We start from the raw sequence: 14,910 nt of genomic DNA, 5'->3' as shown, positions 1-14,910 counted from the left end.
ATATTTAGTAACATTCTTTACATATTCCTCTCAATGGATTTAATACAGCACTGAAGACAGGACACTTTATATGTCACTCAGAACCATTTATATACAGTGAAGAGGGAATTTAAAAGCATGTGTTTCTCACGTTTCTAATACGGGTGGCCTAGTGGTAAAAGCGTTTGTCCATCGTATAGAAGACCCGAGTTCCTATCCCCACATTAATTGTTACCATACGTGAAGCTCATTTCTGGTGTCCGCGCCGTGGTAGTGTTTGAAGCGGCGTAAAACTAAAGCGTCTCAGTCACTGAGAAAAAGTCAAAGTGAGTGCGTGAGTAAGTTTAGTTTGACGCTAATGAGGGGATTTGCATCCTAAGTAATTCAACAACTGACAAGACTACCTAGTCTTTCACAGTGGCGACAAAATATTTGTTCTAGGCGAATCCAGTAAAAATGTTTCACCATAGCGCATCTGTAATAAAGCATTAAATGCCATACATACATTATGACGTGGGTTCGAATCCCAGATTTGTGCTCTACATATATACACACTAAACGCCAAGAAAAACGTTAACCATCTTCTTGATGATGGTGGTACCTATCCTCAGCTATCGTTATGATGCGCGGACGTCCACTTCTTGGTCTGTCGACAGTGACCCCGTGGAGTCTGTGTAACACTGAGTCAGTCTTACAACCGTGATACGGTGGCATGTGTACGAGTGCGTTGGCAGTAACATTGTGTGTCGACCCTATCTGCACCATCCCAGTGGCCCTTTCTCCCTCCTTATCTGTTAATCTTGGCATGTTTCTCGTACTTGTGTATCACATCATGCATTCTCGTGTATCTTTATACTTTATAGGACCATTCTTCATGTGTAATGGACGCAAATACTGCTTGAATATTTCTACGTTTTGGCCACTGATATTGCCATGTGTAAAAGAACATGGAGTTACGTTACTTTACAAACAAATATGTTAGCAAAGATAACTTTATATGTTCCTCATCACGCCCAATATGAAAGACACGTTTTACTTATTTTAACTGATGCAAACTGCCAGAAAATGTTTTAAAAGACTGAAATCATAGGAATGATTCTTTTACAATTTTACAAAACAGTTGTGTCTTGTTTTAATATTGAAAAATGGTGACTTTGAATGATTTATCTTTGTCTCAAAGCAGAATTTTATTTCAACCTTTCTATTGGATATCTAAATCATTGTAATTGGTTTATCTAGTCGTGGTGGTAAATAGGTTATTTTAATTCTTCTAAAAGACATGCATTTCACCTAAATATGAGTGCATGTGAGAATTTGTTTTCGTGATTTGTCTAGCTTATAGAGCAGCGTTGCTAAGCTTTCTGGTAAACAAATGCCTTCTAACATGTCTAGTTTTGCAGTAATTCATGAAGGTAGCAGGGTAATGTTTGTTTTGGCGTTTAGTGTAGGTTTCTCAGAACCATACCCGTCTCGTGTACTTTCATCAACATTTACAGCTCCAGTAGCCAAACCTCAACCCCTTCTCAACTCTAGCAGCCTACACTCATCCCCTTCTCAATTCTAGCAGCCTACACTCATCCCCTTCTCAGCTCTAGCAGCCTACACCATCCCCTTCTCAGCTCTAGCAGCCTACACTCATCCCCTTCTCAGCTCTAACAGCCTACACTCATCCCCTTCTCAGCTCTAGCAGCCTACACTCATCCCCTTCTCAGCTCTAGCAGCCTACACTCATCCCCTTCTCAGCTCAAGCAGCCTACACTCATCCCCTTCTCAGCTCTAGCAGCCTACACTCATCCCCGTCACAGCTCTAGCAGCCTACACTCATCCCCTTCTCAGCTCTAGCAGCCTACACTCATCCCCTTCACAGCTCTAGCAGCCTACACTCATCCCCTTCTCAGCTCTAGCAGCCTACACTCATCCCCTTCACAGCCCTAGCAACCTACATGCATCCCCTTCTCAACTCTAGCAGCCTACACTCATCCCCTTCTCAGCTCTAGCAGCCTACACTCATCTCCTTCTTAACTCTAGCAGCCTACACTCATCCCCTTCTCAACTCTAGCAGTCTACATGCATCCCCATCACAGTTCTAGCAGCCTACACTCATCCCCTTCTCAGCTCTAGCAGCCTATACTCATCCCATTCTCAGCTCTCTATAATTTTAAGAAACGCCCGTGCTTTTTTATACAAAATATTTTGTCGATTTAATAAATATGCACTTTATTTCTGGATCACTATGCTAGTCTGCACTTATAGGTCTCGACGATCACTGACAGCCGCGTTAAACCCAGCTGGTTCAGTCGAGGACAGTTTGAAGCGCTGTTAAAATCTCGATAAAATCTCGATGATCGATAAAAACCAACAGGCTGGATATGAGGGAATTAAAGTTGAACGACTTCCTTTTCTGTATCCAAAAGCATTTTTAGATTATATATGATTCATTTATTAAGTGCAAAAATAGTGTTTTCAGTGTATATGTAACCACACTATCCGAAAATCAAAATTGACATTTAAATCAGCAATATTCCAACTGTTTGTAGAAACTGTAAATATTCGAGTCTGGACCAGACAATCCTGTGATCAGCAGCATGTATCTACGCAGTTGAGATAAGATGACGTCTGCCAAACACATGCCGATCAGAGGCGCTCGTGTCATTGCGAGGATTAAAAGATTTTGTTTAAATATGAACATTTTGAGATGACCCCCGACTTGAAACGCTCCACAGTACAATATATCCCCGACTTGAAAAGCGGGGGTCATCTCAAAATTTTCATATAAAAAATCTTTAATTCTCGCAATGACACGAGCACACGTGATCCCGATCGCGTTAGTGATCTCTTACAATCATGCATTGCTAAAGGCCAATTCTACCGTATTGTATTGCTAAAGGCCAATTCTACCGTATTGTATTGCTAAAGGCCAATTCTACCGTATTGTATTGAGAACTGGTGAACACTTTAATGAACAGTAGGTAGGCAGTATTTTGGCAGCAATGATGTTCATGAAAAGTAAATATGGGGCAATGAGGTAGCCTAGTGGTTCAAGCGTTCACTCATCAAGCCGAAGACCCGGGGTCGATTCTTCGTAAGGATGCAATGTGTAAGCCCATTTCAGGTGCCCCCCGCCGTGAAATTGCTGGAATATTGCTAAAAGCGGCGTAAAACGAAACTCACACAAAGGAAATATCTGCGTAAAGAACGGAAGACCTGCATGTGTTCCGATTCCCTGATAACGTCATAGCTAAAGAGTTAAAATATAGTACCTGGTGTTACCCTGCCTGGTGCTCGTATTGGCATGGGAGTTAAACAACGAGTGGTTGGCTGAGAATCATTATCATATATCCGATCAGGTATCCCTGTTCAAATGGAAGGGCGGTGTGGTAGCCCAGCGGTTAAAGCTTAAACTCGTCACGGTTCAATTCCTCAAGTCAATACAATGCATGTAGCCTATTTCTGGTGTCCTCCCTGGCGATATTGCTAGAATATTGCTAAAAGCGGCATAAAACTATGCTCACTCATCTGTTCAACTGGAACGTCATATCCCAGTGAATTGGTTCTACGACAACTAAATCCTCACCGACAAAACCATCCACAAGCACACACTATTTATCCGATGCGCAGTTTACGACTTCGTACAGAGAAAGTTTAGTTTTTAATTTAGGTTTATTTAGTTTTAGGTTTATATTCAAGCAATATCACGCTACGGACACCGAAAATGGGCTTGATACACTCAACCCACGTGCGTGGGAATTCGAACTCGGATCATCAGCGTAACGAGCAAATGCTTTTAAACCATGCACTATGGTATCCAACGGACTCCTTATTACAGGGAAAATTAGTTGTAACGCCTCTCATAATCCATTAATCTTTCGACTTACCGAACTGACTATACACAATGAGCTCATGTGATCTACCTATGTGTTTATTCGTATGATAGTGCCTGTGTATTTCGTGAAGACTGGGTACCATTTACCCTTTCTCTGTTGTATTTATTCAGTCACTGATGGTATATTAATCACACATGGGCTTCACCATATGAGGAATCGAATCCGAGTCTTCGGCGAGGCGAGCGAACGCTTTACCCACAAGTCTACCACGTCGCCCAATGCAATGAACTAGCTATTCGACAAGTCAACATAGTTCCCCGCTGTGATGTTGCTGGCATTTTACTGGCATATTGCTGAAGGCTCCTGGTTAAAACAACACTCGCTCTCACTTCTACATGCGAAGTATTTTCGTTCCTTCGCGTTATTCATCAGAGAATAGCGAAACTCCACGGAACATTTTTTTTTAAAAAGCCTTTGTCCTTGTCTAGTACCTACACTCAAAACAGTGATGGACAAGAACTACAGCGAGAGAGTATGGATATCCACATTCGTAGTATCGAAGCAACATAACGACAACTGCACCATCAATCAAACCAGAGACCATATAATATGGTCTCTGATGAAACTTACATAGTGCAAAACCAAAATATATTAGTAATTTGACAAACTTTAATATCATAAAAGAATGGTAGGGCTGTGTATATTGGCAAATAAATTGTATTGCAGTAAATATTGCGAATCAGGTACCCGCATATGCGATATACTTTTATACAATGTATAGTTTTGCAGTATGCCGTTTTTGTCATTGCATAGTGAAGAAAAATATTTGGAAGTGAAAGTATGTGTAGATTTTAATTTGAACCATAAAGATAATCACAAAATTTTCATATTTGTTCTTTACTCAATATACCGGTTAAAATTCTCATTAAAAAAGAATACTGCAATATGTATCGTTTAAAAAGCTTATGCGCTGCGATTGGTAATAATCCTTTGGAATCACTTCAACGATATCCTGTCTTGTTGCTATGGCAGTTACCTTCAATAAACCACATTTGTGATCCCTAAGCATCTATACTCGAGTCAGTCAGTTGAGTTGGACACAATCACTGGCCCTACACAGTGCAATTTGTCCCACCCTGTGATGTCTGGTGAGATAAAATAAATAATACTTACGCCTGACTTATCTGTTCTCTTTTATTTCCCATATCGTCTTATAATTAGCGCTAAATGTATTTGTGTTCCGAGCTGTACGGCTGCGATCCTGTTTTCACACCATTCAGTTCACTACGTACATTTCATAATATATTAATTACTCTGAGTACAAGGTTTTTCATTCATGTGTACATGTTAAGGATCGTCAGCACACTCGTTGCGCCCAATTTGTATTTCTTCCTCAAATGTTCAGCGCTCACAATTAACTACGGGAAAACCGATGTCCATACGGAGTGGACGGCGTGCGAATTCCACTATGAGGTGCCTCTTGCCATCGATCCATCGATGTCTGTATCAGAATGCTAAATGGGGCAGTTACCCCGCTTTTCGGAAGTGTTTCTAGCCAAGATGTGCCAAACAAACTTTTGATTGGTCAAGGGTGAAATCGTCATGACTACAGTTGTTGTACTGCACGTGATTGGTCGAATGTGGATCACGTGCCAATTCCCGTCTATTCGTTCTGTTCAAACATGGCCGTCAGCTAAACAGACGATAGTGAATTTGACATTTTGAAATAGCTGTTCAATATTTGTGTTTATTCCAGGACTTCTAGATCTGCCACCACTTCATGCATTTGTTTAATTACTATAGAAAGCATATCGGAGACACTTGGGGATCTACAGATCCCAGATTGGCCAGGATTCTTCTCATGCATGTGATTACAGATCAAGACTCAGTTGTAAACAAATCCACAGGTTTTACTTCGCGTGATAGAATTTGACACTCCAGGGTAGGCTACTTTCAAATTATGGCAGATGAACATGATATCATAGGAAGCGCATCAGAGTTTATCAAAGGTAAGATTTTATTCTTTACCATGTTAAGCAGTGTAAAGGCCTCGTTTGTAACCTGTGTATGTCATTAATGGCAATTCAAACGTGTTCAATCGTGTCGTGCTTTTCACTGCCTTTCGCTTTCGATATTTTGTAACAAGTACGACCAAAAAGATAAATTCTTAATATTATGTGATGTACAAAAGTTACAACTGCGATATAGCTGTTAAGCGAAATCGCCTTTACCATTTTCAAGAAACAGTTTTTCACATGTGATTATGTGGGGTTGTGAAATCGAGAAGCGGTCAGTGAACCTATAGCCTATGTATACACGAACGCCCTCCCAGGAATTTTGTCAGATGTTTTAATTGTAATTATTGATGGAGCTAAACAGCAGGATTTTAGTTAGATCTGTTTATTTTATTAGTACACTAATTGGCTCATCGGCTCATCTCCGATGTCAGTAAGTTATTTTGTCATTACTGATAATGCTATATGGAAGAAATTCAGAATGCCTAGTTTTGCATCATTGTACTGTCTCTCTTGTATCGTGATATCATGATATCAATAAGTGCATGTTATTGGTGTATCATGGTGTATCAAGTCCAGTTGCAGTTCCCTTTCGTATCCTGTATTCCTGTAGTCCTGTTGTATCTCCCTTTCAGGAATGAAACATTTCGACTATGTGTCGTGAAATTAATTTCATATTGTATCCCCATACTCTCATAGTATTAACCATCTTCTACACACAGATATGACACAGAGTACACATGTCCCAGTTGTACTTGCAGGTCAGCACCTGTACATTCTCAGGTTTCTCATCTGATTCTGTCGGAACTTGTTGAAATGGCTGTTTTTCCCACTGTCAGATATGGTGAAAGTATTGTCATTATCCTGATGTATAACAGAGGAATTATGTCTATTTTCAGATCGCCTCTATTTTGCAACCTTGCGAGTAAAGCCAAAATCTACAGCCCATACTCATTACTTCTGCATAGATGAAGAACTTGTGTATGAAAAGTGAGTATATTTGAACATTTTCTGTTTATAATGCTATATGATGTAACATGGTAATAGATTTACCAGGACATCTAGTAACAGAGAATCATCAATACTCAGGTTAGAATTGGTCTTCAGCGATCCATGCTTCTTGTAAGAGGTGACAAACGGGATCAGGTGGTCGGACTTGTTGACTTGGTTGACACATGTAATCATATCCCACTTGCGTACATCATTCATGCTGTTGATCATTGGATTGTCTGGTCCAGATTTGATTATATCCAGCCCACCGCCATACAGCTGTAATACTGCCGAGGGCAGCGTTTAACAACCAACCAACCAAACCAACCTGGTAACAGAACTTAGCAATGATTGCTGACACAAATACATTCAACATTTTTTAACAATTTGTCATGTTTCCATGAAACTAGGCAAGAAGAAGATTCTTTCAGTCTTCTAAGTTCAATTGATCACAGAGCCCATTGGTTAGATCATACTTGCATCACATTCTTGACAAGTAATTTATGAGAAAGGTGTCATTAGGAGAAGAAATAAACTGTTTCCTAAAAATCAGCAGCTGGACAAGTCTATACTGTGTCTCTTCAGTCTGCATCAGAGTAATTTTCTTACCCAATGGGCAAATCAGGTAATTTCAGAAGTTGAAGAAGGGGAGAGGTTATTCTACTTCAGTCCCCGTACTCTTTTGTTTCTGACTTGTATCATGCTGTGGTTAAATTCATCCAAACTTCAGCTAAGAAATATTAATTATCACCATACTTGTGTTACTCATTTGTGTAAGTTCGAAGTGTTTAAAATACAGTTTCGAATTGCCACAGATTCCTAATGCAGAAAGAGTAGCTTAGCACCATCATAAAGGTTCAAATCATGATGATGGAAGTAGGAAGGTGCATGGTTGATGTGTTGATGATTGTTCTTTTTCCAGTTTCTATGCTGACTTTGGACCCTTGAATTTAGCTCTTCTCTACAGATACTGTTGTAAAGTGAACAAGAAGTTAAAGGTGAGAAATCTGATATAGTGTTTCCTGTGAAACAGAAAGAAACCAATTGGCATTCAATACAATCTGTGCTAATATGTTCACATCTCCTAGCCCAAACTTGGCTTATGATTATTATATTCTTCAACACTTTTTTTTGGTATCAAATAGTGATGACCTGATGATGGAAAATAGACTGACAGAATTATTAAAAATAACTATCAACTAAAGACTTATTTTTGGTAAATCAGAATTTTGTTGTTTTAGTATAATTTGTGTGATGTAAACTAACCATAGAATTTAACAAATATCTGCAAACCAACGTGTGTTCACCAGCATAAAGCTATGTGCATTCTATTAATAGTTTTGCATTCATCACCACAGTAAATAATACTGTAACCAGTCTATGAGTAATAAATAATGCATCTATTCTGAACTTTATGAGATTAGCTGATAAATATATGTTGTATAAATAAACAGAATAATTACATTGATATTAATTAAAGAAACTGGGGAACCTCTTAATATTGGTGATTACATGAAAAATGAATAGATATTGATTAGGCTAAATAAAAATGTGAAATGTTTCTTGCACATTAGCGCATCGCTTTTATTTGTGCATGTAACAATTTTTTGGTGATGTTTAAAACAAGTGATTTTGACTATGAAGCTTCCACATCCTCTTGTCCACTAAAAAATGTTTTCCTCCCTTGTCATTTTTTTAGAATTTTTTTTTAAAAAGTCCTACCACCCTCGTCACTTTTGAAAAAAAAATGTCCTCAACAAACATTGGGATTTTTTTGCAGCCTTAAAATCTATAATCGTTCACCACAAGTCCTCCGATAATCAGTAGTGCGTTTGGTTCCCGATTCCCAGCACGTATCAAATTATATTTTACGAACTGAAATTGCCAGGTGGAACAGAAGTTTACTTGACTTTTTGGGAAGACGCTTATAGTGATAAAATACAATGTGACGAGTAGCTTCTGATTAGTCATGCTGGTTATTGCTCACAATAAGCAGGGCGATAATTGGAACCCTTTTTAAGTCATCGTAGTCATGAACCGCACCACAGAACATATGAGCAGCACTGAGAGGTAGTCATAACAGTGCAAATAAAACGAGCACCAATTAATACCCTGATCAAGACTATCGGGAATTCTTCCTGTTGAGACACATACACTGTTGTTTACATTGCAGTTTTACGAGTCAGGAAACTGCATTTATTTCTTACGTCTTGATTTAGCAATTATACTAATTGACTGACCAATTATTCGATCAATCTCTTCAGCACAATTGAGTAGATGGCACGTGTAATAAAATGTGAAATAATGTTTTGAACCCTGGAATGACTTTAACACAAGGGACAGCTGGCTTGTTCATTGTCAAGCTGTTAGATTAAAAAGCCCAGTCACTCCACAGTAACCTTGCAAGAGATCGAAAAAAGGCAAGATCCTATGAGCTCATCCTAAAAAGATGTGATTCAGAATGGTGGTTGTAGAACTGTCAAACCGGTTTATATACCATGTTTGCTTTAATATCGGGACAAACAGAGGCAATCATCAAACATTTGCTAGGTAGTTTTATGGGTCCCTCCTCTTTCTTTTATCACTGTTTGTGAGTCAGTATGAGTTACTGTTGATATTCATTCTACCGAGATGTGTTACTGAGGCTTATGTACCTGAGCACTTTGAAATATTTTGTGACATTCTTCACGGTTTTACCTGGACTCACAAACATTTGGAACCCGGGGACCCCAAATTATTTGTTTTGAGGGTCCTTTTGGGCAAAACGAGAGTCCTGTGAAGTAGCAGCGAAAAAAACTGTACCGTGTAACAATTTCTGGAGAGCCTGGAATGAATCATTAATCATGTAGATTGATGTGTGAAATAATGCACATAACTGCTCAGAAAGAAGCAACCAAACACTTAGCAAAGTCACAAAGATGTGTTGAGTGTACAATGAATCATTGTGCGTCCATTCTTTACATTTGAGAGTACTGGATGCACATTTGTATGTTGTGTGAAACCATTAACATGGTATGAACATTTTAGTGATTAAGGTAACTTTTGTTTTCCTACATATTCCTTCAAATCATTTCCAAATGTGAAAACTACCTGTTACACAGGAACATTTTAGATGACAGCCAGTCAGCGCCATAGCAGGAGAGCCCTTCTAGAAATAATAACAGGTTTATCAGGGTTTTGCTTTGCCTAAAACATCTCAAATCAAGGGTCATGTTGATCTCCTGTGGTAATTAACATGTCTGGAGGCAGAAAGTTGTTAAATGACCTGCATGTTTTACCTCTTCTTTTGAGAGACATTTCTACAGCGAGTGATAGCACTAGGATGTTTCTTGCATGTATAAGATTAGGATTTTACCTGAAGCAAAATTTGCTCCTTTCATATAAACAGAAAAACAAAGGATGCAAGTAATTTACATGGCAAGTTTGAAAAAAAGTAGGTCTGTCTGAGTCTTTAATTATATTTGTTGTAGATAACATAGAGTAACCCAACATCTATTATATTAAGAAAGACTTATATTTCAGGGATTGGAAAAGAAAACTTTGACAATGGGACATTTTCAGGATTGCTAGCCATTTTCTTAAGTTAGAATGGGCCCTGGCTCTGCCTCAATAGTAAACTTCAAAATTTTAATGGGCCATTTTTTATTCTAATTTGCAAAATGGCCCATGTATCCTGCCTTTCCCAGTCCATAGATAATATCAGTATTAAAGTATATATTGTAACAGACTGGATGTTTCTGAGCATCAGTGACCATGTGCAGACTTATGGCATCTGCAAACTTCCTGGACATCAATCACAGCATGCTGTAGGTCACCATCCTGGAGCCCTGATGTTCTTGCCCTGGGCCCCATTTCAGAAAGATGTCATTAGGCTAAGATATAATAACTTTCCTCGTAGCATTCATACCTCCATTGTTACAGCATAGGAGGTACGAATGCTATGAGAAAAGTTACGAAAGCTTTGTGAAATGGGCCCCCTGGACCTCAAAATGTTGTACATGTATTTACAGTGACAGTAAAGCTTTTTGTAAGTAAAGATGAAACTAGTGCACCCTTATCATGTTAATAATCAGGATAACCTTGATTGAAATTAAATTATGATTTTAGAAGTACCATTATCCATATTTAATTATTATTATAATTATCAAAACAACCGTTTGGATAACACAATACAACATTAAGATGACATCTCCAAAGATTTCGAAATGACAAGTGGAACTCTGCCGCAGAGATTTTCTACAGAAGAGACTAAGAGATTAATCATTTTCTACAGTAGAGACTAAGAAATTGTCCTCTGTATAATGAATTTTTCATTCAGTTTTTTAATAGTTTGTTGCAAACATGTGGCGATGTGTGTGCACTCATTTCTGTAAGTCAGGAATTGTCTGTGTATTGTGAACATGGTGAATACTGCATTATGGTAACATGATTGCCCCTTTACATTCCTGAATATTTATCCTTGAAAAAAACATGTCAAATACAAGGGGTCTTGAATGAACTGAAATAGCTGTAGAGAAATATTTCTTTGTATGAATGCATGGTCTAACATGATCAATTCACTGTTGGTATCATGATGTTTTGCACAAGTCTCCAAGGTAATAATTCATGGTTGAAGTGATAATTTCTGAAAAAATAAATAACACATGGGCATCTAGACTGGTCCCTTTTAGGACAGAATTACTATACATCCATGGGTATTCCACAGAGTACAGCCTCGAAGCAAGGCTGTTATAACAGTTCTTACTAATTTGTTTGTATTCACCTTTTTGACCGTATGGGGTGGAGCCAGACTTAGGAACTACTTGACAACGAGCATCACAGTATATTACATTAGTTTGAACACTAGCTTGCTTAAAGTCATGGACATATACTTGATTCAAATAACTTAGTAGTCTTGGCAGTTGTTGTTACAAGTTTTACTAATATGGCACATGTATACAACATTTATTGCATGTACACGGTGTAAGATATACTGGCATGTTGCCCAGTTCCACAGTTGGCAATATTCTGGTGTTGACCCATGTCGCCAACATGACTCATAGCTAGGTGTATACATATCTCAGTGTTTGAAATTAAATTGGCTTGTGAGGTCCTCGGTGTAGCTGTCACTTTCAGCAAGATTTCAGATTTGTAAATTCTCGAGGACAGTCACTGGTTGTCAACCAAAATGCCTGAGATTTGTTCATGTCTTTATTAATATAGCGGAATGTCCCTTGAAAAGTGCTGTCACTTTAAAAGAAGTGTTGTCAGTTTAGGGTTTGTTTATGAAAGGTTTTGAAATGAATGACCTTGAAAAAGTCTTGAATATTTTGTGTGCGTGCGTGCGTGCGTGCGTGCGTGCGTGTCTCAAGCAGGTAATTTGTTGACATTCAAGTTATAGTTTAACCTTTCATCGATCAAGAAGTCCCAGACTTTTGTACAAGCAACTATGTACATCAGCTTGAGATTTCTTTTTCAATTTTATTTGAGGAGTGCTTAAATTTACTTGCTTTTAACTTTATAACTATAGCTTTATAACTTTTTCTGTAAGATGAAATAAAAAAAAACATGGTGCAAAGTTACTCTTTTTTTGTACAAATGTTGAAATAAGCCACTAAAGACCAATCTGATTGTGTTCATTGAATAGCCAAGAAAGGAAAGTTACCACTGAAGTAGACTAGTTTGGTTGGAAATGTAGTACTGCCTGAGTAGAAGATCTTAATGCAAGCACAGACGTATGACTCCATGCATTCAAGAACAATGGCATCACTTTATCTACAGCCTATGTGATGGTTAGGAGATTAGATAATAATTATATTAATAATATGCTTCTCTGAATATGAATAAGAGTATAATATGTATGATTTGAGAGTTTAACAGAAAATTATCACCATGCATAACATATTTTTATAGCTTTTATGGAGTATGTCTTGTGATTAATATATTTCCATAAGACACCTTAAATAGTTGAAAAGAAACACAGTATATATGCAAGAATTTATATTTACTAATTCAATGACATGTAGAATGGTTCAAGTTGCTTTTGCAGTTGTCAGTGGTCTGACTACAAGTCAAGTCTGTTACATTTATATGCAAAATTCAGCATAGAACAAAAACTTCTAGACAGAAAACCCATTTTTCTTCAGTTGCTTGAATTATCATTAATCATCGAGTAGTTGAAGTTTTGTTAACAACAAGAACAGTATGTTGCCTGTTTACTTCTTCAGCGGTCTAAATTGAGACGGGTGCTGAAATCCTGTTAGTCTTTACCTAAGGTACTTGAATCATAGAACCCTCTTCAACTTTTAACATTGAGGTTATTCTATGCGTGCAAATATTTTGTCAAAACATGGCTTCACTCCAGTAGTCATTTCCGACTTGTCCTTCACTATTTTGGACAAGTGGTGAATGTAAAATGAAGTTCTAGATTTGGGAAGAGGACAAGTAGATTTTCAGGGGTCTCAGGTTCTTGAATTAAGTGGCCTTGTCTAACCCTGCATAACTGTGATAGATATAAATTGTAATATACTGACGAGCTGTTACCACCTTTTCCACCTGACCAATCAGCTTTCAGAAGGGACAGTCCAAATTGGCCCTCAACACCCTGTTGACATTAGACTTTATGGCAGTATATTGACACAGCTCTTACTGCGCCTGTTAAGTCTGTTACTCAGAACTATCACAGAAAATTGGGCTGTGGTTTGAGTGCACTAGTATCTTAGTCTGTGTTTGAATGTGGTGAAGCTCAGTTTGCCAGTTTCTTGCTTCTGACATTATAAACATGATGAAAATAGTTTGAAATTAATTAGATCAAAGTTTTAGAATTTAGGGCATGGTGTACTGTGTATGACATCTTATATGTTCCAAGTCAGAACATGCAAAACAATACTGTTTATAAATTGACTGCAAATGAAATTTGTTAGCTGTTTTAGTTGTTTACTAAACAAACTTGATATCTGACTTTCTCGTGTTCTTATAACAGTTCCTAAAATTGCCCTTGCTTCTAAAAACTGTCAAAAAAGGAATTTTGACTTGAATCCATTAACTGAGACAAATAAAGGGGAAAGGAAATAAATGGCTGTGAGTAGGAGGGTAATTTTATTTTTAATCATGATTAGACTGTCCCACACCCAGGGTATTGAATACCTGAAAATCTCCGTGTGGCAAGAGAACGAAGATGCTCAGCAAGCAGAAAGAGACACTGCTTGACCTGTTTCATAAGTCATATGCTGCATGAGATATGAGACACCAGTTTATCATTTTGGGTGTGGCCACTACAAAATATGAGAGTGTGTTAGAGAGGGTCATTATACATGATACACATATTTGATGAGGCCCATATAGCAGTGGACATTTCATAATAATGTATCACCTGCTTTTGAATTTCGCATTTTCTTGACGGGTCAAGTTTAAGGGCTTGTGGGGTGGGGGTGCATTCCACAAATATGACAAACACTGAGTGAAGGTCATTATTATTTTCAGTGCATTTGTGCATCAAAATCCCAGGATCTCTATCCACGAAAAGTTTGTAGTGCCACAACATTCATAAGCTTACGGTAAACTATAGAGTTCCAACTGGTTGTAATGTTACAAACACTTTGTGGACTGGGACCCTGGATGCTGATTGATGGATGATTTAATAGTGTTGTGGTCATCATGATTACAAGTATGTTTATGTTCTATGACTGTTACAATGCAGTTCTTTGTTTTCAGTCTTTCTCCCTCGCCAAGAAGAAGATTGTACACTACACAAGCTTTGATGCGAGGAAAAGAGCCAATGCAGCGTTTCTCATTGCGTCCTATGCTGTAAGTTACGCATCGTCATATGTAAGAACAGGGATAACACTGACGATTATTCACCCATAGCAATTCACTTCAGGATTGGTCTATAGCCACTCATGCTTGTCGTAAGAGGTCACAATATTCAGTGTTAATGTTTGTCAGCGTTGTTGATGCATGTCATTCAATTTTAGATGAATGGGTACTTGCATGTTTTGGTCAGGTTGTATTGTTTACATTTAAGTCCCCACATGGGTACATTATGTGAAGCCCATTTCTGGTGGTGCTTAAATATTGCTAAAAGCTGTGGAAAACCAAACTCACTGTTATATACAGAACCCTGT

The 14,910-nt window shown here is 38.1% G+C and overlaps 1 protein-coding gene across 8 annotated transcripts in view; it reads left to right on the top strand.

The window, feature by feature from the left end:
- Nucleotides 1–5,405: 5,405 nt before the first annotated feature.
- The window catches only part of LOC137290360 (dual specificity protein phosphatase CDC14AB-like), a 36,675-nt gene continuing 27,170 nt past the window's right edge, over nt 5,406–14,910 (top strand). For 3 of the 8 annotated variants that reach the window (XM_067821240.1, XM_067821238.1, XM_067821242.1), the window contains exons 1-4: nt 5,467–5,812; nt 6,718–6,808; nt 7,731–7,806; nt 14,501–14,593. In XM_067821240.1, coding sequence (XP_067677341.1) covers nt 5,764–5,812; nt 6,718–6,808; nt 7,731–7,806; nt 14,501–14,593 — 309 coding nt within the window. In that variant the 5' untranslated portion in view covers nt 5,467–5,763. Of the gene's footprint in view, nt 5,813–6,717; nt 6,809–7,730; nt 7,807–14,500; nt 14,594–14,910 lie in introns of all 8 variants that reach the window. The other 5 variants (XM_067821244.1, XM_067821239.1, XM_067821237.1 and 2 more) reach the window with 4 other exon arrangements.

Source organism: Haliotis asinina, chromosome 7, assembly GCF_037392515.1.
Source record: "Haliotis asinina isolate JCU_RB_2024 chromosome 7, JCU_Hal_asi_v2, whole genome shotgun sequence".
In the NCBI taxonomy this organism is placed as follows: Eukaryota; Metazoa; Mollusca; class Gastropoda; order Lepetellida; family Haliotidae; genus Haliotis; species Haliotis asinina.
This window is presented reverse-complemented; position numbering and strand designations above follow the sequence as displayed.